The sequence below is a fragment of the Echiichthys vipera genome (assembly GCF_963691815.1).
Source record: "Echiichthys vipera genome assembly, chromosome: 5".
NCBI lineage: Eukaryota > Metazoa > Chordata > Actinopteri > Perciformes > Trachinidae > Echiichthys > Echiichthys vipera.
The window spans coordinates 27,145,004-27,171,694 of NC_139830.1; the positions used below are offsets into that span (position 1 = coordinate 27,145,004).

Below are 26,691 nucleotides of genomic sequence, written 5' to 3' on the forward strand. Positions count from 1 at the left end.
ATGGAGAAGATCATTATCATGTAGGTGTTTTTATTTTGAAAAACCTCCAGTTAGAACTCCAGTTAGGGAAGAGCATTTCGTTTAACACCAAATCATAATTAAACTAAATGAAAACACCTTGCTTACTACAGGGAATTCAGATTAACACAAGCTTTTAACAAAGGACGCTAAACTTGTGTCTTTTTTCCTCTCCTCTACATCCATGTCTGGCTCCCTGCACTTTGTATTTCATCCCTAGCAGCGCTGAGGAAGGGCAGGGGAGTGTCAGGTTTCCTGTCAGTGTGCTCATGCCTGGACTTGGCTCAAGACTCACAGATGAGAACAGAGCCCACCCAGTATTTAACGCTCTGAAAACTGCATACTACAATCCCTTTACACAGTGCAAACGTTTGGTGGAGAGGGAAAAGGAGTTTCCTGAGATGGGATTTTCAGTATTTGAAAGAGACAACCCCTAATGTATCCCTGTTTGGAGGTACAAAAAATGATTGTATTGTTTTCGAAGATCGTCATTGAGCTACCTCCCCAACAATTTATTCTTTTGTGACTTTCCCAAAGCTAAGCACATCACATACTGAAAACCTATGTAATTCTTTGCTGTTATATATACATATACACTCCTACTTATGCCACATTCATGTAACATCAACTTACAGTGATTATTGACTTGTAAGTGTACGGCTGCAATATCCGTATTAAAGAGATTTAATGGGGTTATAGCTATTAAAAGTAATTTAATAACTCAGTTTAACCATATGGGATCAGGAATCTTCCATCTGGTTATACCTGGCCCTCCTCACAATCGAAGCAGGATATTCTAAGATTTAGCTTGCATGTGTCTTTTATGCAGCTCAGGGTCTCCAGTTGTTCGTCTGGGTAGCAGACAGAGAACAGCTGTGTTACAAGGTGCCTCGCCCTTGTGAGAAAGTGTGCCCCTGTAATAATAATCCTATTTTAATCCGCCTCCTGAGGATCTGTGTCCTGGATTATCAACTATGAGGAATTCTGCTAGGGAGGGAAGCTGAGAAACATTGAATCAGGGGCAGTTTAAAGAGACAAAGCACTGCAGAACCATGTTGGAAACTCCCTGTAGAACAGTTCTTATTAGATTCACCACCTCAAAATGGGGATTTTCAAGATTTTCTTTATAGAAAGATAAAGAGTTACATCTACTTTTATTCTATATGTGAAGGCAAGAGTTTCTTAGTTATGAGTGCTTAAAACTCTTTACATTTGTGATGACGTGTGAACGTGTGAGTTTAAATACTGACTGATGAAGTTAAGGTGCCATTTCTTCCAAAATAGCTACCCAGTTATTGAAGCTTTTTTTAAATTTTGAACATAAAAAGAAAAGAAAAGAAATAAAGAGAAAAGAGAGGTTAAAAAATAACCTTTTTTTGAGAATATAAACCCAACAAAGAAATGAACTAACAAAATAGATAAATTAACCAACAGAATATATGACCACTTCAACATGTCTGAAAAGTATAATAAAGTATAGTGTTAAACTACCCCTTCTCCACACTATAATGAATAATCCTGTATTGATTGATTCATTTTTAATCGATTACATAATGTAATGTTTAGACCTATTGCCCATTTGATGCATATTCATGAACATGTTAATACAAACATTTTCCCTTACATACTGTATTACTATATCCAAGTGCATACACTCCCATGGACATAATACAATGAAGAACAGAATTGATAAATATTTAAAATGATAAATAACAGTCTGTGTAAAGGCCCAGGGCTTTTTAATGCCCCTCTTCCTCTCTGTAATTCATGAAAATCCCTTTCTCTATACCTCTTTTTAAACCCAGTCAGGCTTGTACCTTGCCTTAACACCATACTCATACTGCCTCACCCCCCGGGTTGAAATACAAAAACATTTAATTCTTATACATATAAAATAATGTAAAAAAGGACATTAAAGGGCCAGTTCAATAGAATGACACAAAAAAATATATAAGTTCAACCTAGAGCTATCTCACCATGCAGATCGTTTTGGTTTGATTTGTCAAGGGTATAAAAGGCGACATATTATGCCTGTTTTGAATTTCATACTTTTACATGTTTCCACTAGAACACGTTTTAATGCTTCAATGTTCAAAAAACACAGCATTTTTGTCATACTGTTTGTCTGAATATACCTGTATTCACCCTCTGTCTGAAACGAGCGGTTTTAGCGCCTGTGTCTTTAAGAGCCCCTCCAGAAAAAGACCAGTCTGCTCTGATTGGTCAGCATTTCCGGATGACTGTAACGGCACCTAGTAGCTGCTGCTTCTACTTATATACAGTATTATAGTGTTCTGATACTTTAACAGTATTTATATAGTAGGATTTATATTGCTTTATAATAAAAAAAAAATGGAAATCACTTTTTTTTTTTTTTTTTTTTTTTTTTACATAAGGGGACCTTTAAAATTAAGATACTCATTTGTAGTATTCATACAGTGCAGGTGAAATGAATTTAGTTTCACTGCTCAAAGCACTAAAACAATGATATTTCTGTCAACCCACAATTTGGGGGGATCGAACCTTTGCAAAACAGGTGAATAAGCATGTTCTTAATCTGCGTGATGAACCACAAAATAATGGCATTTTCTTCATCTAACGTCTGAAAACATTAGTTTATGGGCAGTTTGGCGACTGACTGATTTTCAGTCAGTCAGTTTAAAAAAGCACACCATCTTGTTAAACCGAGGTATTTAGATAAAACAGGCCTTTAAAGACGAAAGAATGAGGAACCCATTGTGAGGTGGTGCTACTCTTTTGTTGACCTACAGCTTGTTGATATCATCGCCATAGTAACATAGCCACGTTTGTTTCAGAAAGTTTGTCCTGCATGCACACACACACACACGCACACACACGTGGGCACACACACACACACACACACATACACACACACGCGCGCGCGATCATAAATCGGGGCAGGTCGGGCAGGTCAGTGGATCATCCTGTAAAGAGACAGTGGGAGGAAAAGAACTGCTGTGAGGTCTGTTTTCGCTCTCTCTCTCTCTCTCTCTCTCTCTCTCTCTCTCTCCCTCCCTCTCTCTCTCTCTCTCTCTCTCTCTCTCTCTCTCTCTCTCTCTCTCTCTCTCTCTCTCTCTCTCTCTCTCTCTCTCTCTCTCTCTCTCTCGCCATATTGTCAAAGGAGCGGCAGAGGTGGCAGGTTCAGCCCCAACCTTGCTTCAGGTCAACGTGACACTTGAAGACCCTGTATGTGCGGAAAATGTTTACGCTCTGAATGAACCCAAGCCGATTAAAATGTGCTCTGACCTTTTGGTTTATTCCCCTTAGGATTCTATGTGTGTTTTTACACCAAAACTGAAGCACTGTGTTCCATGATCCCCATTCTAGTGAGACAAAAAATGACAAACATTAACATGAAAATGTCAAATCGTATTTAGTCAGTTGCCAAAACCTGTGATTGTTTTCAATTCACTTGAATACAACAGAGAGCCACTGGAGGGTTTTGTTCAAGCTTCTCATTTTGGCCACTCCATTGGGATTCATCTTTATTTATTTTACTTGAGTAAACACAGAACACACTCATGTTTACAGGACTGTATGGTTTCTTACAGTACGAGGTTCACTTGCTGTCTTGACTAATGATGCTCAGTTATTTATTTGAGAGCCCTTAATGACCATCCCAAAATAGAGACTGACAGAATGTGATATGCCTTCATGGGTCCCTGTAGTGTCAATGATGCATCATCAAAACTGAAAACAAAACTCTTGGTTTTGTTTTTAAGAAGTCAGTTTGAACTGGTGTGAAGGTCGTCCATGTTTCGTGCGAGATATGTCTTGAAATAAATAGAGAAATAGATGAGAGACATTCATTTATTTATTATTTTATGTATTTGTGTGTCTCTAAAATTTGATTTGGCCCAAGAGGGAAGACGTTCTTGCACTTTTTTTAAAGGAAGAACAGCTGGTCTCCTCTGTTGCCAGGCCATTTCCTGATTCAGGCTGATTAGACAAGTGTATTTTTTTGCAAAGATCTCCCTGCAGCTTCATCTTGTGAAGACACTCAGAAACATTTTAATCCCATCAGAGCAATTAGCTGAGCTCAGTGCTGAAAAGAGTCAGCACAAGGTCGGTCACATGAAACAGACAACGTCTTCCACTTTACAGTATATTCCTTAATGCAGATGCAGCTCCGTGTTAACAGCTCATCTGCTTTGTGTATGTTTATGTGAGATTATCGGCACATCTTAATAAGTGCGTGTGTGAGTGTGTGTGTGTGTGAGTTTGTCTGTCGTGGTGGGCATGTGGTATTAAGCATTCGCGAAGTGTCGCATCTACAAGCGTTGGTCGAATCTGTTTAGCTTTAATAACAAAAGCAGCATACTCCTCTGCCCCCCACCGACCCTCCCTCCTGCCAAGGCGGTGACGAGGACCAGATTCCTCGGGCCCGACACTGAAATTAGATCAGACCAATCTGGAGAGAGTGTTTAGAGGCTCGCACAAATGGACGTGCGGAGAAAAGGGGCGAGATAACGGAATCATCAGATTATGGAAATAATTAGTTGTCATGGATATAAGTCATCGTTTGGGGTGATTGGACGGATTTATGCGGCTTGAAGAAGCTTTGGATGGTTGGTTGCGAGTGAACGGAGGGAAGGCGGGGGGGTGGGACACATAAAGAGACAAATTACTTTGCTTTGGCTTAATGATGCGGCACCGGCATCTGTTCTATCAGACTGTGATTACTGACAAACACTTAGCTTCCACTTCACAGTTTACACTCATTCAAACAAGATGATCCCTGTATTGGATAAGATATTAAATGTGTAATATAAATGCAAGAAAACTTTAGAAGCAAACGGCAGGCATGAGGACAAAGGTTGAAACAGACTAATGATGCATACTGAGCTTTGTACTGTATTTTATTTTAAGTAACAACATGAACGGCAGTAGCTCTCTCTGACTTCCTGTTTCCTGTTTTCTGCTACAGAGGAAGGCGAGTACTTCCTGAAGGTTTTGATTCCCAGCTATGCGGCGGGTTCCATCATCGGTAAAGGAGGTCAGACCATCGTCCAGCTGCAGAAAGAGACCGGAGCCACCATCAAACTGTCCAAATCCAAAGACTTCTACCCCGGTAAGACACCCCTACCACTGCTGATTCAGATGGAGATTTTCTTGAGGCATCCTCAAAAAGAAACAATGACACATTGCAATACATATAAAATCATTTATAACAGTCAGACTAAGAGGAATAATTTCAATGTAAACATATTTTTGTCTGACTAGTTTTCCGGATCATGCTGAATACTTAATTTTGTGTACATAAATACCATCAAATCAATCAAAATTAACTGCACAAGACATGACAGGTGCATCATCAACATCATTCTTTATATCCGTGTTGAGGTGTTACAAGGTAACCTTTATTAATGAAAATTAATTTGAACACTAACAGATAGATGAATGAGGTCATTGGTGGACGAGAAACAGTGAAAAAAAGATGGTTTTGATTTGGGGATGGATGGATGGATGGAGAGTTCTGCACAACATCTTTTCATTTATCCACCTATCCTAGTAAAGGAAGCGAAGGATGGTGTGTGTCGGGATGAATAAATGGATCAGTGCAAAGTGTTCTGATCCATGAAGGAAACATTTCATTATCTCAGTCCTCATCCATCAGTTTTTCATAATGTTAAAACATCCACGCACAGACAGATAAACGCATATTGTCAGACACTCACAGGTTGTCTGAGTTCAACTGTTGAGTGGCAGCTCACTTTCTTTCTCGGTTACGCACGGAAATCGACAATCAGAGACTCGTTTCAACGCTGTAGGAAAGATTTATGGTTTCATAAAGGCTACATTCTCCCTGTCTGTGTGTGTGTGTGTGTGCGTGTGCGTGTGCGTGTGCGTGTGCGTGTGCGTGCGTGTGTGTGTGTGTGTGTGTGTGTGTGTGTGTGTGTGTGTGTGAGTGTGAGTGTCTAAGTATGTGTTGACAGAGGATGTGAGTCCTCCGTGACAGAGGGGCCTTGACTGGGCTCACGTTGCACCCCCCACCAACATGCGCACACACAAGTACACACACATACAGTCCAACAGATCAGGATTACAGGATCAGAGGTGAAATTATATTTGTCTAAACTCCTAATTCTGCCCTGATTTGACATGTGACTGGAGCAGTGAGGAGGGGGCGACTGCGGGGTGTGTGTGTGTGTGTGTGTGTGTGTGTGTGTGTGTGTGTGTGTGTGTGTGTGTGTGTGTGTGTGTGTGTGTGTGTGTGTGTGTGTGTGTGTGTGTGTGTGTGTGTGTGTGTGTGTGTGTGTGTGTGTGTGTGTGTGTGTGTGTGTGCGCGCGCGCGCCCTGCTGTGAGTCGAAAGTTTGTTTGTTTGAGCTGTGGGAGAGACAGAATGGAAAGCACCATGCGTGTTGTTTAAACATGTGAAAGTGTGTCCTAAAAACATATTTATGCTGAATATGTTTTGAAAGAAACGTAATTTATTTTCCCTTGCTATACTTTTTGCAATCAAGGGCATCCGCATGACATGGTTATGAGTAACAGAAGCAGGGAGGAGGTTGGGGTAGATTAGGGTTAGGCTCTTGATAAGGTTAGGGAAAGATGGTGGTTTGGTTAAACACACGGAAAAAGCCACTGGTCCCGACTTATGCTTCAAATCAGCATTGACTTTCTCATTACTTAACCACCACCGCAATCTTCTTCTAACCTCAACCTTATGCTTAGGGCTGCCTAAACACAATCATAAAAACATTGCTTTAGTTGGCAGGAGGGGAAGTTGTAAATTAAATGATGAGGGATTTACATGTTTGCAGGTTTGCAACTCTGTATCACACCTGAACTTGTAACGACACCAAACTGCATTTCCACAACTGAGACACATGAAATATACTGTAACATGTGTCCTCCTGTGGTTTGACTCCTTCTCTTCCCCCACTTTGTATAACCTCAAACCATGTGGAAAAACAATTGTTTTGTCAGGATTTAAGTGCCTTCATATGCATCGAGTTCAGCTGCTCAGTGTCAGGCTGGCGAGTGGCAAAATGATTCAGTGTGATGAAACATATTTTTATGACCCAAGTCTATTACTAGGGTGCCTACTTTTCTCTCTGAAATGATATTTGCAGCCTCCAGGGTTCTTGTATGAAGTAAAATAACCTCCAGAGTTAAAATTACAGTCACACACTCATTGTGAAGGAAGGCGTCAGCAGTGGTACCTAACAACCTCACCTCCAGTTAAAGTGCCAGGGACTTCTACAGTGTTTTTGTAGCGCCTGCAGAGTCTCTGATGTAATCGCTGCCCTCGAGCCAATCCCAGCGTGAGGTTTCTCCAGCTCTGCTAGTGACTTGTCAGACACACATGTGCCGCTCTTAAATATGTTGCAGGGCTTTAGCCTGGGACTCATGTCGCACATTCCTGTTGGTTTCTGTGTGTACAGGGACACAGAGACAGATGTATTTACAATCAGTTGTTTACAGGGTGACCTTTGTGACACCAGCACAAAATGGGTTGGTCTGTACATAAATGCGCAGAAGTCTTGGCCAGAACTCTCTAGACAGTCCTGATGAAATAAAGTTAAAAAAGAAAATGTATTAGTTAAAATAGAAGAGCAATAGATGCAAACTGTAAACTTCACTTTAGGCTTGCACAGATGAAAATGTCACTTTCTTTTACAGCTAAGAAAACACACAAATGAAGTTCTGGTGCCTTGTTTTTGCTTTGAATGAAATGAAGCATATGAGTTGTGGCTGTCTGGAACATGAGCTTCAGTATGATGCATTTTGGAAATAACAATCATTCAACTTTGTGAATTATGTTCCTGTAAAGCTTCATTTCTCATAATCCTTCAGTTCCACCCAGCTGCATTTACGTCTTTTTTTCTTCATGATCTCCAAGTATTAATTTGGTTTGAAACTAAACTCTAATGCTTGTTGTCTTGGTGTGTGTGTGTTTAAGTGTGTGAATGTCAGTTCATTGTTGGGGTCTGCAAACAAGCCACCGTTGTTTGACACCGGCACACAAGACTCCTGAAAGCTCTGCCAGCGAGAACAGATGCAAGTGCAGGAGCCTCTGACACACACACACACACACCACACACACACACACACACACACACACACACACACACTCAGACACATACACATGAAAAGAAACAAAATGATAAATTCACTGACAAATACAAACACACACAAAAATATACATTAAAAAAACACAAATGAACAATACCGCTCTACCTCGACTCAACAAATGTTACTGTCTATTTATTATTATTATTATCTATTCACTTTACAATCCACTGCCACTTTACATTTTTTACTCTTTGTATATTTTTACTCTTTGTATATTTTTATTATTTTTATTATGTTGTATGTATATGCCGATTGCACTGGGTCTGAGAGGACTGTAATTTCATTTTTTTGCATTTGTATGTCATACATATTGCAATTTTTGACAATAAAACTGACTTGACTTGACTTGACTTGACATTTGCATAAACACATAAATCCCTGTTTCCACAGAGGAAGTGCAAATACCTTTAAAATATTAAAACACACACACACACACAAACACAAACACACACATGCACACAAAGACATGATTTCCAATCTCCTGGGGTTTGTTCGCCAAAATCACTGCAAAGTTGAGAAGAGCTGAAGAAAAAGGAGGGAGGAAGGGTGAAGAAGTGAAAGAAAGAATAAAAAAAGAAAGAGAGGGTTGTATCAGCCTCCGTCTAGAGGGGGGGACTAAAGAAGCTGTGTGTGTGAGTGTGTGTGTGGGGGTGTGTGTATGTGTGTGCACCCTTCCTAATCGCTGAAGGGGGCATCTGTATGCAAATGAGACACGGTTCTTCCTGGGTGACAAATCAAAAGGCCCACCTGCTGCAAGGGCCCGTGTGTGTGTGTGTGTGTGTGTGTGTGTGTGTGTGTGTGTGTGTGTGTGTGTGTGTGTGTGTGTGTGTGTGTGTGTGTGTGTGTGTGTGTGTGTGTGTGTGTGTGTGTGTGTGTGTGTGTGTGTTGTGAATAACAAGGCCAGTCTAATGAGAGTAGAGAGTTACTGCTGGGTCACAGCGTCTCATTCCTCTCCTGTCGCTCCTCGGAAGACATTATTTGTCCGTCCTCTCCCTGTCCTCCCGACATGCATACACACACACCTTCATCCAAGTTGTTATGGAAAACCTGACAGAGGTCAGTGAAGTTTTAGGAATTGTATTTTAATGCCCCTGCAAGTGAAATGACAGAAGAAAGAGTGTAGATTTGTCGTTGCCCGTTCCACGTCAACACTTTTAGCTTCCTCTTTTCACAATAAAAGCTGTTCGTAGTTTGAGTTGATGCAGTCTGGTGTAAGGTATGCTTGTCTGGAGACGTTTAAGGAATATTAATAACCCAGTTAAAGTGATGTTGAGAAAGAGTCCAATAAAGCAAAAGTTGCATTGAGCCAAAACAAGATGTGATCCAGGAACATGAAAATCTAATATCTCACATACACAAACGCTTAAAAATGTGAGTCACTTTCCAAAATGAGATCATCATTTCTTACACACTTTTTTTTTTTTTTATCATAAAACTCATACAGAGTTTGGCAGCATTTAAAGCGCAGAAAGTTGGCGAAATCTCAAGCTGGACCCTGCAGATTAAGATTGTTAAAAAGGATGAAGATAAAGATACAAAGCAAATTCCAAAATCATTTGGACCTAAATGCATAAAAAAAACATCCCAACATTATACAAATGAACTCCATAATATTCCCCAGGGGGAAAATGTAGTTGCTGCAGCAGCAAGGTTAATGTGACGAGAGGACGCTGCGTGGAGAAATGCCAAAGAAAAAACACAACATGAGGCTAAAAATAGAAAACCCAATGAGCAGGGGAGACAATGAAAGGCAAGGTAACAGGATGTAAACAAGTGAGGTTAAAGGAGCATATCCATCAGACGCGGGGGGGTGGTTCAATGGAAAGCAAGCACATGCAGGGGAACATATAGATTCTCACATACATGAATTTTACTTTGGTTTATTCATATTTATAGATTGAACAGATACAAACTAGACAATCATTATGGAAAAACCATGAGGAAAATGTGTGAAACCCTCATGAACCCTGTTCACCTTTCTCAGCCTACATTCCTCCACTCAGATATCACACTGTCCTCCCTCCATCCCTCTTTTCCTCTTTCTCCTCTACCTCTTATGTCCCTTTTTATTCATGCATCCTTCCATCCAGAACCATTCCACCAATCAATCATTTCTCCCTCCCTCTCCCCGTTGCATTATTCCTTCACCTTCTCCCTCCCTCCCTCTCTCCCTCCCTTTGCCCCCCGCCCCCCCTCCCTCCATCCAATCTATCTGGAGAATAGTGCAGCAGCAGCACTTAAGCCAACGACCAATTACAGTAGCAAGGAGCAGTCTTACAGGGGGACGAGACAGGCCACCATTCATCTTCACAGGCATGCACACACACACATACACACACACGCACGCACATGCACACACACACACAGAGCGCTGTGCAACCCACTATTCACTTTTATGGCACAACAGATTTATTACATACCCATACAGTACAAGGCAGTGCCGCTTCCAAATATAGCTTCTCTCTGTCTCGTTCCGTCTTTCTATTTGTTTCTCTTTCTCTCTCTCTTTCTCTCTCTCTTACTATCTCTTTCTTACTCTCTCTCTCTTTCTCTCTCTCTCTCCCTCTCTCTCTCTCTGGGCTATCTGGGTACAAGAGGATGTGACTGACTTCTTTGACAATGCTGCATCAGCAGTGCTGCAATCAGCAAGAGACAGTAAACAAACACAAATCCGTTTCCATTAAGGTATAAGAACATATAAAATGACTGTATGTGTTTGTGTGAGAGAGAATAATGCTGCCATGAAACATATTTTCATGTTTCTGAAGACAGAAGAAAGATTCAACATTCACAGACACTCTTATTTTTGAGGGTGAGACAGGAAGATGGATAGTCTCATGTTTGTGTGTTAATTACCAATGTTGAACTTATCAGAGTCTCAGGTGACTCATCAGTTAATTAACCATAACACCATTCATTACTTGTAAAACACTAAATGTGAGGTAATGTCATTTTTAGAGATGCAATATTACAATGTGACTCCTTACTCCACTTTCATGTATTTCTACTGAACATGATGTTTGTTCAGGGTGTCTGCAGGTGCTCACAAAGTGTTTTATGTTTAATTATCAGAAGTTTTCCAACACTGTAAAATATGAATAACTATCCCCGCAAGACTTTACTACTGTTTCTTAGGTCTTAAAAATGTTGTTCCTGCTTGAGAATTATCCAAGGACAAGACATAGTTTTGTTCTGAATTTAGTCGTAATTCTTCTTGAATTTTTCATTGAATAGGCCTTGAATAGTATTAATTGTAACTTTGTTAATTTAACTAATTTTGAGGGTAATAACTTTAAAGGTAAACAGTAAAGCCAAAATGTATACTTTGAATCGATCGAAAACAAGTTGATTTCCATTTCCTGCGTGTATTTGCTCAGCCAGCAGCCAGTAAAGATGAAACTTGTGCGACTGCTGCCTGTGTTGGTTCATCAGTTTGTGAAGAGAACAAACACAGTCACCGCCGTTCCACATAAAATATTCATTCACGACACCTGTTTTATAATTAGAATCGACCCACTCTCCTCCCCTTCTCCTTCTCACCGCTGAGTTATTGACCTCTGGTCGGACACGGAGGCAAAGCCATAAACACAAACTAAAAGCTGGAAATGAATAAGTATCGATGCCGTCAAAGTTTCCTCCTTCTGTCCTGTGGCAGTTTTATGGCTACAGTTCAGTTTCAGAGCCTCGAGGCCGAGTGCTTCGCTCAGTGTTACAGCAGACAGACGCTGAGATAATAATGAGAGTGTTTAGAAACTGTCACTGATGCTGCAGAGCAGAGATGGAGGATCATCCTGCACTAACTAACTGGAATTAAACATTTAGTCGTAATCATGACATCTGAATTGCTCAGTTTTTTAGTTAAGTTTGTTTGTCTTCTTCACCAAAAAGTGCAGTTACTGGGTTAAAAATGAAAACAATTCTGGGCCAGTTATAAGAGCCATAAATCAGCAGATGTCCTTATTCAGTTCTCATTCTTTGAGACCCCAGTTCATAAAATGAAGGTTCATTTAGGCTTAGAGGTATGAAGAAAATGTGTAAATTTATCTGTATTTATTTGTTTTTGAATATTACATAATTCAAGAAAAACTGTTTAAAAAAAATATATATATACAGTATATTCAGGTGAAAATGTAATATTTAAAACGCTTTTTTTTTTTACTGGAAACGTGTGACACACTTTCCTGTGAAAATCCATAAAAACTGACAGTTATTAAGCCTTAAAGTACTTTTTTCTGATCTAAAATAAACTGAACTAATCCTCTGACCTCACGTGACGAGTTCCCCAAACATCCAGTGAAAGTGTCCTGAGTCTTTTTAAACTTCACTTCTTACTCTGCCACATGAACCTCTACAAACCAAATACACAAACGAAACCAAGAGACACAACGGCATCATTAGTGGAATGTATCCTTTTCTCTCTCAGTGTGTTTTTTCTGTGTGTGTGGACAACAAAATCAGTGCCTATTTGTGCCTGTGAAGCCCTCCCAGAGCAGTACACATTCCTGCAGCGGTGACTTCACCACCACATATAACCACTTCAATGGTTCCCCATCTAAACTAAATCCGATGGTTAATGAGACGCCCTGATGGACGACGACCACATGCTCGGGTCTGACTCACGCTAACACGACTGCGGAGACGGGGGTGATTAGTTTCTCATTAGCAGATGATACAACGAGTCGCATGTGAAATTAATAGATAGTTGTTACAATTCTGGTTGTCAGTGTTGTCACAAACTTTTGTTGTACCTCTCAAACTCTATAGAGATGACTCCCTCCATCCCTTCTACCTCTTTTGCACTTTTTGCTCGTTCTTCTTCTTTCTGTAGTCTGTCTCTCTGTCTCCTCTGTCTGTCCTCTGTCACAGCGTGCCACCATTTTAGAGCTCCGTCCTTAATCCCAGGCCATGATTGCAGTTTTCAGCATTTAATATCCCATCTGCGCACACACACAACCAGCACACATCTGTCGCAAAAGTCCACATGACCTAACATACTAACACACACCTGACTCACACATAGCACACACACACACACACACACACACACACACACACACACACACACACACACACCAGCCTTTATCAACATTACTGATGTCAGCGCTCTAAGCCTCTTATGCAGCTCTAAGCTCTCAGACTGAGAGATGGAAAACTGCAATATTACATATCACACACACTCATACACACACACGCACGCAAACAAATGCAGTTCTAATGAATTTCCTGTTTGTTAGCCCTTCCTCCTCTTCATTAGGCGACTTGTTCATTACGAATGTCAGCTTTATCCGTTGTAACAAGGTGGTTTCCTCTGAATTAGATTCCTGCTCTGGTTCCATCTGAATTTCTCAAATTATTATTACGGTAAAATTGGCAGCATTTACAGTAAAGTGTCTGCAGTCTGTCTGAGCTGATCAGAGCTCAGCCAAAATGTAATCCCCTGCCTGTCTCTGTGTCATGGCTTTACTTCATCAGAGTTCGAGATTTGTCTTCTTTATTTTTCACTTACATCATCAACCTGTTCAGGGACTGTAGATGAAAAGGAAAAGCAAACCAAATTTGACACAATGACGTTGCACTGATGGTTATTAATGTGGACTGTCCTAGATAAATAGTCAGATAAATAAATCCTGTAGATCCGGATGTTACAAAAAGATGAGGTTAAGAAAGTAATTGCATCCTTGTCTCATTTTAAGCCAATCCATGATCAATTCCTAACCCTAACCAAGTAGTGTTATCTCCTAAACTTAAGTGGTTCAGTTTCACAATGTTAATGAGCCCGGAAAACAATGTACATTTCTGCAAACCACAGAAACATTGATATGAAACCCTTCAGCTGACTTAAACCATCCATGGTAATATTACATGTGCTCCAGAAGTCAGGTGAATGTAGTTTTGATGCCTAAACCTAAATATTAGTTTTTGTTTGAATTCACAAAATTAACGATATGTTTAAAACTGCAATCAAGGAGCATCGAAAAGTGACTGGCATCCGTAAGTTGAGTAGGGAATGAAAACGGGTTGTAACGGTTCAGAAACGTTGACATTCAACGTATCTGTGGTTTGTTCCAATGAACCCATCTGTGAATCTTTTGAAGAGATGGCTTTACATTTAAAAAGGCCAGAGGGATCAGTTACCTTATTGCTGAATGCATAGAATATAGAAAAACTAAGCTGAAGTAAGAGATGAAACTACTAATGTTTACTTGTGTGTGACGTCAGCCGGCAGGGAGACAGGCTGAGTAACGCCTCGGTACCAGTCAGTGCCACACAGACTGACGGACACATCAACATATCACAGCACTCAGAGAGAGTCAGAATACAACACTTCCATCGACCATTTAGATTTGTACGGGAGCAGCTTTTTAAGAGGTGGTTGGACTGTTCATATTGATCCTCAGTGAGATATGTTGGAAAAGGACCACTGCTGCTTTTAAACAACAAAGCCTTAGCCTGAGAAAATGCCCATAAAGTTCTATTTCAAAAAAGAAATAAGCAGTCCGTTGCTGATGTTATCTGAGAAGAACAGGCAGGCTTTCGTCAGTTTCTAATTTAGTTCTGTTATATTGTCTTTTATTTGATATTGTTACGGAATATTTGGCAATGTAACTCAGTTTTATGCACACCACTTAATTAAATACAATCGTTTTAGATTGAGAAAAGATTCACACATCAAATGAGTCATGTCCTTGTTTGCTGCAGGTCACCAAACCCTTGAAACACTCCTTTTTTATATCCCTTACTGGATTATCCTCCTCATTTTAGAAATATTGAACGACAAACTTCAGATGATGAATTCTCTTTGCCATAAATAGACGCACAGTCTGAAGTGGAGCTCTGTAGTTGAAAAGGTCAAATTAAAAGTGGTGGAAACTTGTTGCTTCCTTCTAAAGTGCATGTCTGAGTGTCTTTCTGTGTTCGGAGGCTCCGGGGGGAGCTGACCCTGAACCCTGGCAGGGTTATTGATGTTGTTCAGCATGAACTAATGCAGAATAAGACTCCTCAGCCTGAAAAGGGTTAACACCAACCACACTGACAGACAGCTCTGTCAACCACCTCAAAGTCTAAAAGACTCAAACCATCGGCTTTTGATGCACAAAGGGCTACAGGCTACTGATACTATACTATATTTACCTATATATACTAATGCTGGCATATGGTGTTATTGTATTAGACTGCTTTACATGTGCACTTTGTTGTTGTTTTTAATACCTCAATTCACATATGCCAAATGTAGATATTTTAGAATCACCTTAGAAAACAGGGGGGCCCCGAGAGTTACTCCACAGGGGCTGCCAAACTATTGTTTGATATTGTTTTTTTTTTTCAAAAGTTAAAAAGCTAAAAATATACATTGTATTAACATGAATAAAAAAAAAAAAAAAAAACAATCTACATAACATTAAGGCTTATGGCTATAAGATCGCCCCTAAGGTAGCCATCCACACATAGAGATATTCACTGTGCCTTCCACATGTATGATTAACATTTAAATGTGATGTATAAATGTACGAATATGTCAATAATAATTATTTTCATAGCTTAGTATTTTATGAACCGTAAAAAGGTATGTGTATAGGAGTTTGACCGTTATTGTAGGCACAGCTTAATATGCAGTTTAATATTTGTAGTAGGGGGTCCCTAGCCCCGTGAGACCATCCTGATCTTGCAAGCTCCATTGCAGATCACTCTGGTAATGTGCCACTGAGAACATTTGGAGAAGTTTGCCAAGCGAACGTCCAGTCAGCGTTGGTTTTGAGGCAGATTTAAGTGTGACGCAGTGAGAAGCTTTTGTTCAGTGTAAACAACATGAGGGCTTCCGCGGATAAGATAAGTGCGGCTAACCAACTCACTAACGTTTTTTTCTCTCCTTCTTTTGAAATATGGACCGGGAAACTTCAAACTGTGTATTTTATCCTTAAATTCATGTTACACAAATGGCAAATATCCTTTACCGACATGTTGTTTACTTTCTAAGCTTTGCCTCTAGGCTGTTAGTATTAGTTAATCTGATGGTGGATTTGGCCCGTATGTTGGTGATAGACAGATGGTTTATCCAATCAGCAACCCCTTCCCAAAAGATCTCCAAAACGAGAGCTCCCAGATGGATATGCTGAGAAAATGAGAATCATGCGAATAAATCCATCTGTCGGAGTCAGGTTAGGGGGTCCCTGCTCCGTCTCTCCTTCAGATAAGGGGTCCTCGGCCTAAAAAATGTTAACGACCACTGGTATAATGCAATCCAGTTACAGTACAACAACACCACCATCCGCAGCCTCAACAATGACCGCAGAGTTGAGCCATCACCTCTCCGATACTGTTAATAAAAACTGTCGATAAGCTTAAGGTTCTGCAGTGTAAATCTAATTTCATGCTCAGAATATGTGCGACCTTTGCATGTAACTCAGTAACATGCATATGTCAGACAGAGCAGGTGTAGTCTGACTGTCACAGGCAGAGCAACTACTTTGGGACCTCTTGAACCCCTCGCCTCCACATATTGACTCCCCACCTCCGCAGCTCTCAGGCCACATCAGTCAGTCCTCTGCCGCCTGCAGACAGGCATGACTAATCAATCTGAACCACATCTGCCACACCGAGGGCTGAGACAGAACTTTGGGATACACCCACTTGCTTTAATGACGCCTGCATTTCCATTTTCTGTAACTCAGCCCTCTTTTCTGTAATTCCTCTATGTCTACGGTAGCCTGCAGGGTGCAAAACAGCAGAAATGACCATTCGAAATGAAGAAGTTGGTGACCGATAGTGTTTTTCCTTCACTTCAGGGTCACTCTCTTTCTCTTTCTCTTTCCTTTCGCTTTAATGTTTAGACTTTTAATAAAGGAGTATTGAGGGTCCCAGCAAGGCCAACTGTAAATAGAACAGCAGGAATATGGCCGCCTTACCCGCAAATCAATGTTGCTCGGAGTGTGTTTGAGTGTGTCTATGAGTGAGAGTGAGTGTGTCCTTGGGAAGTGGTAGGATAATGCAGTCTGCCAGTGAAATACGACTGTCATAAAGCCTCTCCAACACTTTCACTGCTTCTCATCACTCCCTCAGTATGCACACACTCTTTCTCTCTCACACACACACACACACACACACACACACACACACACACACACACACACACACACACACACACACACACACACACACACAGGTTTGGAATATTCAATATTGCATCCCCACTGCATATCTGAGTGTGTTTTGCTGAGATGATTTTAGACATCTCGATTGTGATGCTCCCTGATGTTTTGACAGGGACAGGAGACATGACATCAGTACTGGTACAAGTCAAATCCTTATTGAAGTCTTAAACAGTGACCAGTTTACTAAATATGGCTTTAAAGTCCTAATCCACAGCTTTTTAACTTTATAACACTGCATTGATCAACTCTGTCATGAAAGGTTTTTCTGTTAAGAGCCCAGTGGTGATTCATGTTTCCAGAAGGGAAACCAGCAAAGGATGTGTTTGTTACATTTCAGTTTCTGTAGTAATATAATGGCGACTGTGTTGGCATGGTGACATGTGTTACAAGATCAGTTTTTAACATCAAATATCTGAAATTAAGTCAAAGAGTTTCCTATTAATAAGGGAAACTGTAACAGTGCAGAATCACTTCCAATTATTGCAATAATTCATTCTGAAAATGTGTTTTATTTTCTCACAAATGTGTTGTCACTACATTAAATCCAGCGAATCTATTGGATCTATATTTTCTTCTTCTTCTCACTCCATAAATGATTGTGCTGCCCCCTTCCCCAGGCTGAGAGCTGGTGTGATGAATGAGGTTCACTTGGATTCACATCCGTAATCCTTACCCTTTAATATACACACAGACAGACAGACACACACACACACAGACAGACACACAGACAGACACACACACACACACACACACACACACACACACACACACACACACACACACACACACACACACACACACACACACACACACACACACACACACACACACACACACACACACACACACACACACACACACACACACTGCCAGACCACCAGCTATCTGCAGGGCTGCAAGTCATCTGTTTTCATGATAACACAACAAACCTGGACAAAATGTGGATTTTAAAATGCTCTTATTTCGTCCTCCAGTAACAAAGAAAACACGTACTAAAAGACATGTTTATCCGTCATTTGGTGTAGGACATGTTTTTCTCGTTTTCGCATCTTGAGCATTTAGCAGCTGCTCGTTTCCACTGCTACAATAAACTAAATAGTTCCCAAGTCACCAGTGTTGGAAGAAAAGTCAAAGCAGCGTTCTTTCTTTTGAAAAACGCCACAACAGCAAATCATGCAGCCATCGCAGTCAGCTCTGACACAGACAAAAAACACAACAAAAAACAATGATAGCGTACTGAAGACAGCAGTTTTGTTGTCTGCAATGGGAGAAGAGACATTTTTTTGCTTATGTAAGTGAGAGGAGGAGTAGGAAAGAAACATGCAGCCCCTCTGTGCAGTACTGACGTAAGAATCCAGCAATATGTGTGCGTGTGTGAGAGAGAGAGAGTTAAAGAGATTCCACCTGCCACTCAAACTGCAGTGCCATTGTAAAGGCCAGCCATATTCCTGCTGTTCCATCTCTGCAGCACCACTGAGGCCTGCAGCCTGACGGGACACTCAGCTCAGAGCAGCTGGACTCCTGTTTGAAGCTGTCAAATACATTCTGCAGTGATTCACTTGATACACTTCCAGGTCTGTTTGAGACGTGGAAAAGTCATTTCCAACAAGAGGGCTTCTGACAGCTAACCTGCAAAGTTTGTCACTGAGATCGTTTCCATGAACGCTGTTTCAGTAATTCAGTTTCAATCTGATTTAGCAACCTTTAAACGTCTAAATTTATATCCAATTTTCTTAAGAGTTTTCTTTAATAATCAGAGTGAGATGATCTGATTTCAACTCAATCTTTGGATTTATGTAAATGTGTCAGATTAGTGTTATTTTCTCTTACTCTGCAGGTCAAAGGTCAACAGATACAATGACCTGAATGTTACGAACAAAGAAAAATTGCATCATGAACTGATTGTCAGAGATTGTTTTGTCCGTCATATGTGGCTCACACACCAGATTTCAGACCCCTTCAACTATCTCTATCTGTTTTGCAAAGGAACTGTTGCTGCATCTGGGGCTTAGTTCCGCCCAAGACGATTATGATTGGTTTAAAGAAATATAAACAGTCCAGAGCTTTTTTCCCCTGATACCAGAATGTAAAATCGTGCAGCCAGACCATACTGCAGCACTGGAGTATGGTCTGGCAATGTGAGGTAACCTCTAATCAGGGTTTGGGCGGCATGTAAACATGAATCTGATGAGAACTCTAGTTTCAGTTTCCATTTTTGAACTGAATTTTCTGAAAAAATTTCATATTCAAATCTATCATAGATTGATTTCTTATACAGTTATGCTGTATATTTTTACTCTTCACAATATGTTTATGTGGCTTTTGATTACCGCTAGTGACATTTTCTTAAATCTATTCTTATTTCCTCCACAGCCATTATTATGTCCTGTAACAATGCAGTTTTCCCACAAGGATCATTAATGATTCATGTGATCTAATCTAATCATCTGACTGAATGAGTGCAACATCAATAAGAGCTACTGTATGGGTTCAATACATGCTGCAAACATGAAAAACAAATCTTCCTTCAGCAAACTAAGTAACGCACTGCTCATAATGTTGAAGTTTTTCATTGGCTTCATTGGTGTGGCCGTGCCAGTCCAGCTGTCTGTGTGTGTGTGTGTGTGTGTGTGTGTGTGTGTGTGTGTGTGCGTGTGTCTGTGTGTGCGTGTGCGTGTGCGTGTGTTTGCGTGTGTGTGTGTGTGTGTGTGACAGATTGAAGAGCCTAGTCAGCACACAGAGAGAAGCGGGGTGGAGGGGGAGGAAAGGGGAGGAAAAAGGGGGAAGGAGTGAGCAAAAGAGAGAGTGAAATAAAGAGGAGAAAGGAGAGGGCAGCAGCAGGAGGAGGAGGAGGAGGAGGAGGAGCAGTTGAATGTGCAGAGGTTTGTATGAGCTCTGAGGGTTTCCAACTGTCAGAGACAATAGGTGGAGGCAAGGCGCTCTGTATGACAATAGGCTCTTTGACCCCGGTCAAGCTAGCAGGGGGGAGGACGGGGAAGGGTGGGGAGAGAGGGTGTCCCCATCTGCCTCAGAAGAGAGCGAGAGAGAGTGTGTGTGTGTACATCTGTACTCTGCAGTGTGTGTGTGAAACGTTGTTATTATTTAATCTGTATGCACAGGCAGAATACTGGAGCTGCTGTGGCCTCTCTTTAAGGTGCACAAAGTGAATATTGATTTATTTGTGCAAATGTGTGTGTTCTTACACTATTTATCCCATTCAGACAAACAGCTGATCCAATCCAACCATACAGGTATTAGCTGTTAGGAAACTGCACTGACCCCGTGGAGTGTTCGTTTGACATCTCAGCCTCTTCTTTCTGTTATTTTCCTCCAATTTTACTTCTGCTTCTGATCATCGCTCTACATTCAAGTCAAACAGCTACATGATGATTTATTTTGATTGATTTCAGTTTTCAGTTTGCCATAGTGAATCACTGACTTTGTAGTTGCACTGAAATTTGCCGAAAATTCTGTCTGAACTCAAATCCTCAATCCCAGTGGCCAATCTGTAGCTGGCCGACTGTAGTTTATCAAGTTTATCCAACTGTACATCAGATAAATTCACCCTGTGTGTACTGTGGTTGTTTACAAGTTTAAATGCTTGAGGAATAAAACGTCTCGTTGTATGTGTTTTAAGGCCGTGACAGACCAGGCCGCCAGCAGGCTGATAGTGACCGTCCATCGTCCTAGTTTTCGCGGTGTGTCCCACTTGTCAGCCCTTGTCAGCAGTTTTTTGCCAATTCTGCGCTTCGTTGAGAGAAATCACTCAGATTGTCAGTTCAGCTTCAGCGAACAGAAGTGAGGAAAGTAGACAAACAAAAACAAACTTTTTAGATCGGGTAAGATGATTTTATGTTAAGCGGAAAACTTTTCGTATTAGTTTGTTCTTTCAGCATTGGGTTGTGTTGTTGATTTCCTAAGGGGCTTACTAGCCTCTTCCTCTTCTAGTTTACCTTTTTGAATGACGTTTACAGACTAACACCGCCTGCTGGCATGGAGAGTTATTTCCTCTCACGCAGGCAACCCAACAGTTGACCTTAGGGCGGACTCACACTGTCCTCCCGGACCGAGACCCGGACTTTAGGGTACTTGTCCCCCCTCCCTCTCCCCCCCGCGCCCCAGCCCCGTTTGTACTCACACTGCCAAGGCCGGCCAATGCTTCTTGCTGTCCATATGTCATCACGCCGTAACACGTCACACGCATTGATCGCGTGTGTGTGGCTTTGTTTACAAATCTTTCCATAGACCTCGGAGTTTTTGTGCGTCTTGTCGACTGTTTTTGAATATTTTCATCCGACCAAATCTGCAGTAAACACTCCACCTCCCCATCACACCAACGTGAACCTTTCACCGCCGTTGTTGTTGTTGTTAAATGTCCGCGCATGGTCCGTCCTTCTATTTACATGTCCGAACAGGCGGAAATAACGCTACTGCCGTAGGGCTCGTGCGCGTGCGCGTGCACGTGCGCACGCTCGTGCTCGTACATGTGCAAACGGCTCCGCTAAAGACCACCTCTTTCAAGCGGGCCGTGGCGGCCCAGCTGGCCCCAGTTGAGCGCGGAGCGGGTGCGCTCACACTACTTAAAGGTACTAGACTTTAGCTGAAAAACCGGTTTTGGCCGCGGCCAAAAGGATAGTGTGAGCACGCTCTTAGTCACTACTGGTTCTTTGATGTCGCTTTGGTGTTTCTGGGCCTTAACATACAAACAACATAAAACACATTCCCAATAGTTCACAGTTTGTTTTGAGTCCAGATTACTTCTTTTCTGGACCACTGAAAATACCTAAAGTGCTTATACAATTATATAAATGCAAAATTTAGAACGTGTCCCCACACTTATATTAACTGTAATTAAATGTAAAACTACTGATAACACTATTGATGTGCAGCAGTGACACAACCTACAGTGAAGTGATCGTATCGATGTATGTATGTCTTGTGTGATTATTGAGGACACTTTCTTAAATTGAAAGCAGCACTTGGATTTGGAATACAGTGGGGAATGCAGGAAAGTTGTTTGACTGGAAGGTAGATGACAGCACATGGTTCACATTGTTTTCATCGTGCCCCTTTGACGACCCTTCAAAATCCTCCACAACCCACTGGTGGGTTTCTGACCCAGACTTTGAAATGCATCGCCTCCGGCTGCATCGAAGTCAGCAGACTTTAATTGATGGATGTCTCTCTCTCTCTCGCTCTACTGTCACCCTCCTGCTCGTATCTGTCACTTCTCATGACAAAGCTCCTCTCAGTGAGGAGCTTGGCTAAGCAACGTGACTCGGTCCTCTTCATAAAACATCTTTATCATGTACAGAGACGGCATGCATGCACGCACACACACACGCACACACACACACACACACACACACACACACACACACACACACACACACACACACACACACACACACACACACACACACACACACACACACACACACACACACACACACACACACACACACACACACACACACAGTGCAGCTAGTTTCAGCTAGTCTGGCTCCACAGTATTGCCTGCTCTCTCTCTTTCCCCATGAATAGCCGACATAGCTAGATTTGTCTCTGTGTCACCATGGCGATTTTCTGCTTTCACGATCCTGCTATGACGATAGTACCGGGCCCTTGGTGTGTGTGTGTGTGTGTGTGTGTGTGTGTGTGTGTGTTTGTGTGCATGTGTGTGTGTGTAATGCAGGTTTGTAGAGGCACAGCACGGCAGCTACCACACACACACACACACCCATCGGACAAAGCAGAGGATTGTGGGTCTGCACACCCGTTGCCTTGGTGATGAGAATCAAAGTGACAGCTCTCCTAGAGGAGGAGGCCCCCACCCCACCTCCTTCCAGACTCCCTCTCTTCTCCCTAGCAGGTGTACGAGAGCGACAGAGACAGAGAGATGTCTTTCTTCCCGTCTTGGTCGGCCTCCAGATCCTCTCGCCTTCTGTCCTTGAGAGTTGCTGAAATAAGCAGCGCTTGTAGGAAGTTGAGGCTGTAATTTGTGTCAGCTTTTAATAGCATCCTAAATTGTGTATGCGAACAGAGGATATGGAGTAAAGCTTTTATGGCAGAGCTGCTCACAGGGCATCATAATATTTTAGCAAACTACTGGGCTATGTCACAGGATCATACAATAAAACCACAATATTCTTTATAGGGGAAGCTGTGTTAAAACTTATCTGTTAGTAAAACACTGGAAGTGAAATCAGATGCAGTGCTGATCAAACACTCTCTCTCTCTCTAACACACACACACACACACACACACACACACACACATATGAACACAGCGACATATGTGCTCCATCCTGATTGGCCCTTCACAACAATGACACTTAGCGTTGGTGGTAGTCATGGCAACATCCCCTGAGTTGCACAAAGGGGTCAGATCTAAAAAGTCTAAATCTGCTAATGTCTTTGAGTACCTCTCTCTCTCACACACACACACACACACACACACACACACACACACACACACACACACACACACACACACACACACACACACACACACACACACACACACACACACACACACACACACACACACACACACACACACACACACACACACACACACACAGAAATGCACACACTCACTGACACAGATGTGTGTCTGCTCTTAAAGGAGCAGGTTCCTTCACTATAGAATCCTGCCTTGTGTAGGAGTGGCATCCCCTTTAAGGAGGAGGAAGGTGAGTGCGGCAAACAAAGAGCCTCATTGATGAGAGAGAGAGAGAGAAAGAGCGAGAGACATTGAAGAGATAGCAAGAGAGAGAAAGAGGTTGAGAACCAGTTGTGAAATTGCATTTTTTTCCCGTCTTTACAGACCCCCAATCTCTGGCAAGGGGACAAAGGTAGCCCTCTGAGACCCCTTAACCCCTCTGTCTCACACACATACACACATGCAGACAAACACACCCCTCCCTCACAATAGAGCTGGTTCCACAGCTGCCCTGAGCCCCCCATCCCACCCCACTTCCATTATGTCTAATCCCCCCAGTGAAAGCTCCCCCATTTCCCCCCTGCTTTCCCAACTCCCACGCCCCCCTTATAGACCCACCCCCTCCAACACATATACACCCACATATGCACCATCATCCCCTTCATCCCCCATGATTAATCCCCCCCCCCCCCCCAGGTCCCACAAAGCCGTCAGCTGTTGTATCGTCTCTCTGACACACCGGCTGGACTCTCACTTTAATTATGAAGCCCTGAGCCTGATTACTGTGTGTATGTGTGTGTGTGTGTGTGTGTGTGTGTGTGTGTGTGTGTGTGTGTGTGTGTGTGTGTGTGTGTGTGTGTGTGTGTGTGTGTGTGTGTCTTTTAGCATGTCAACATATGTGTCCAGTGAGCAGAGTGTGTAGTTACATGTGTTGTGCAGATGTGACAGTGTGTGTGTGTGTTTATGATCGGAGGTCAGACAGACAGCAAGGATTCAGTGTTGATCACATGAGCGGTGGTTTCCCACAGAGGAAGGTGCTGATTGGCTGATGGGGTTCATGACCTCTGACCCAGCAATGATGACAGGTTGATATTCACTGTCTTTACTCTCTTTTCTTCAGTTCAAAGAGCCCATTGGCACGAATGTCGGCAAAGAAACAGCATTGTCAATACAGTCATTATTTCTGAATGATCGCAACAAAGGAAAACAAATAATTAGGCCACAAACCGTGCTTTAGCAAACAATAGCTCATTATTGTAACACAATAGCTATGATAATCGTTTGGCCGCTCAAACATCTGTCTGCACAGTTGTTACCTTAAAGAACACCCTTCCGTCACATTTTTTCTTGTCCGTTCACAGAGTGTTTCCCAGCAGACGTTCATTTCTTTCATTCCTGTCATCAAAAATCATCAATAAACTTGAGCCACGTTCTGCAAAACTCTGCTTTCATCTTCCTCCAGCCTGCAGCCGTCTGTTGTTTTCTGCGTCAAACTGTAAATCATACAATCACATTCCATATGGTGGTCATTAATAAAGATGAGGTCACACTTCCAGTCAGGCCCCGCCCTCTTCGCTCACATACACGTGCGCTCTCACACACAAGCAACATTACAGCGCACACACACACTCGTGAGGAAGTACATGTGCGCAGCCTTAAATGTGCAGATACACGCTCACAACTGCACTGATACTTCGTAGAGCGCGGGGCATACAGATAGAGGCAGAGAGAGGGGGCTAATTAGTGTTTTAGCTGATTGTTAATTGCCACTTTCTTCCGCCTACTTACACACAACACAGAGAAAGAGAGAGAGAGAGAGAGAGAGGGAGGGAGGGAGAGGGCATCTTCTACCCCTGTTTCATTCAGAACTCTCGTCATTTACCTTTAGTTACAGACACGTCCATCATGTTTTTATCAAGTCTGCAAGCACACACACACACACAAACACACACACACACACACACACACACACACAAACACACAAAACACACACATCACAGGGGGCTGATCTCCTGCCCCCCCCCCCCCCCCCCCGCGTCCTGATCCAGCACTGTTTTAACTGAAATCTGATGACTGAATGACTCTGTTACTCTCACTGAGTTTACTGTTGCGCTTTGAGGGTTTACAGTCTGTAAATTCACATTTATTTATGTTCTTCTGAGCTGTCAGAGGTTGCACAAAGTGACCTGGCAGCGTTTCTCTGGAGGTTTTGAGTTACAGTTTGTCTGTTTGGCTCCACTGTACAGAATCTGAGCAGCACTGCAGAGGAAACAGTTCATATGTTCCACTTTGGTTCAGGAAAAAGGGCTGATACATATCCAGCTTTAAGTCAGTGCAATAATGTAAATATGCAACAAGGGTCAACTGATAAAATGTCGGTGGAGTGAAATCATTATGAACTTTGTATGACATTAGACAGAACTCTTCTTAAGCCTTTAATAATCAACATTGTAAGCTTATATTTGCACCTTGGTCTGAATAATTAATTTGGAAAAACAGAAATTTGTGAAATAATATCATAATGAGTATAGCCCTATATTGATATATTAACAAATATGTTAATACAGAAATGCCTTGATGTAGATTTCAAACCTCTCGCAGTATTGCCTTCATGCCATTTAATGGTTTGAATGAGCTGACATATCTGTAGCTGCATAATTAATCTACTTAAATGCAACAAGAAATGTTCTGTTAACTGATCAGTATCAGAGCAGGTGACACTTCTCATTAATCTCTATTAGGGCAGTACCTGTTCAAAACGCGCTGGCCTCCGGTGTTTCTGCTTGCAGCTTTACTGGGAACACATTTTTTGCTAACAGCTAGCTATCTCGGACCAAATTTTAGGGAAAGATGTATTCATTCAGGAAATATCATCACTGATGATTTAAATGATTGCTACAGTGTAGCATCTCTCGTCTCTCGTTCCTCATTTGTTCTAGTATGTTCTTTAGTGAGCAACAGAGAAAGAGCTGTACCCAG

At 41.9% G+C, this 26,691-nt stretch overlaps 1 protein-coding gene across 3 annotated transcripts in view; it reads left to right on the forward strand.

Annotated features, from left to right (window-relative positions):
• LOC310947673 (RNA-binding protein Nova-1-like) overlaps positions 1 to 26,691 on the forward strand; it is a 79,509-nt gene that overhangs the window by 15,117 nt on the left and 37,701 nt on the right. For all 3 annotated transcript variants that reach the window (XM_083914559.1, XM_083914558.1, XM_083914560.1), the window contains one exon: positions 4,967 to 5,110. In XM_083914559.1, coding sequence (XP_083770685.1) covers positions 4,967 to 5,110 — 144 coding nt within the window. The remainder of the gene's footprint in view (positions 1 to 4,966; positions 5,111 to 26,691) is intronic.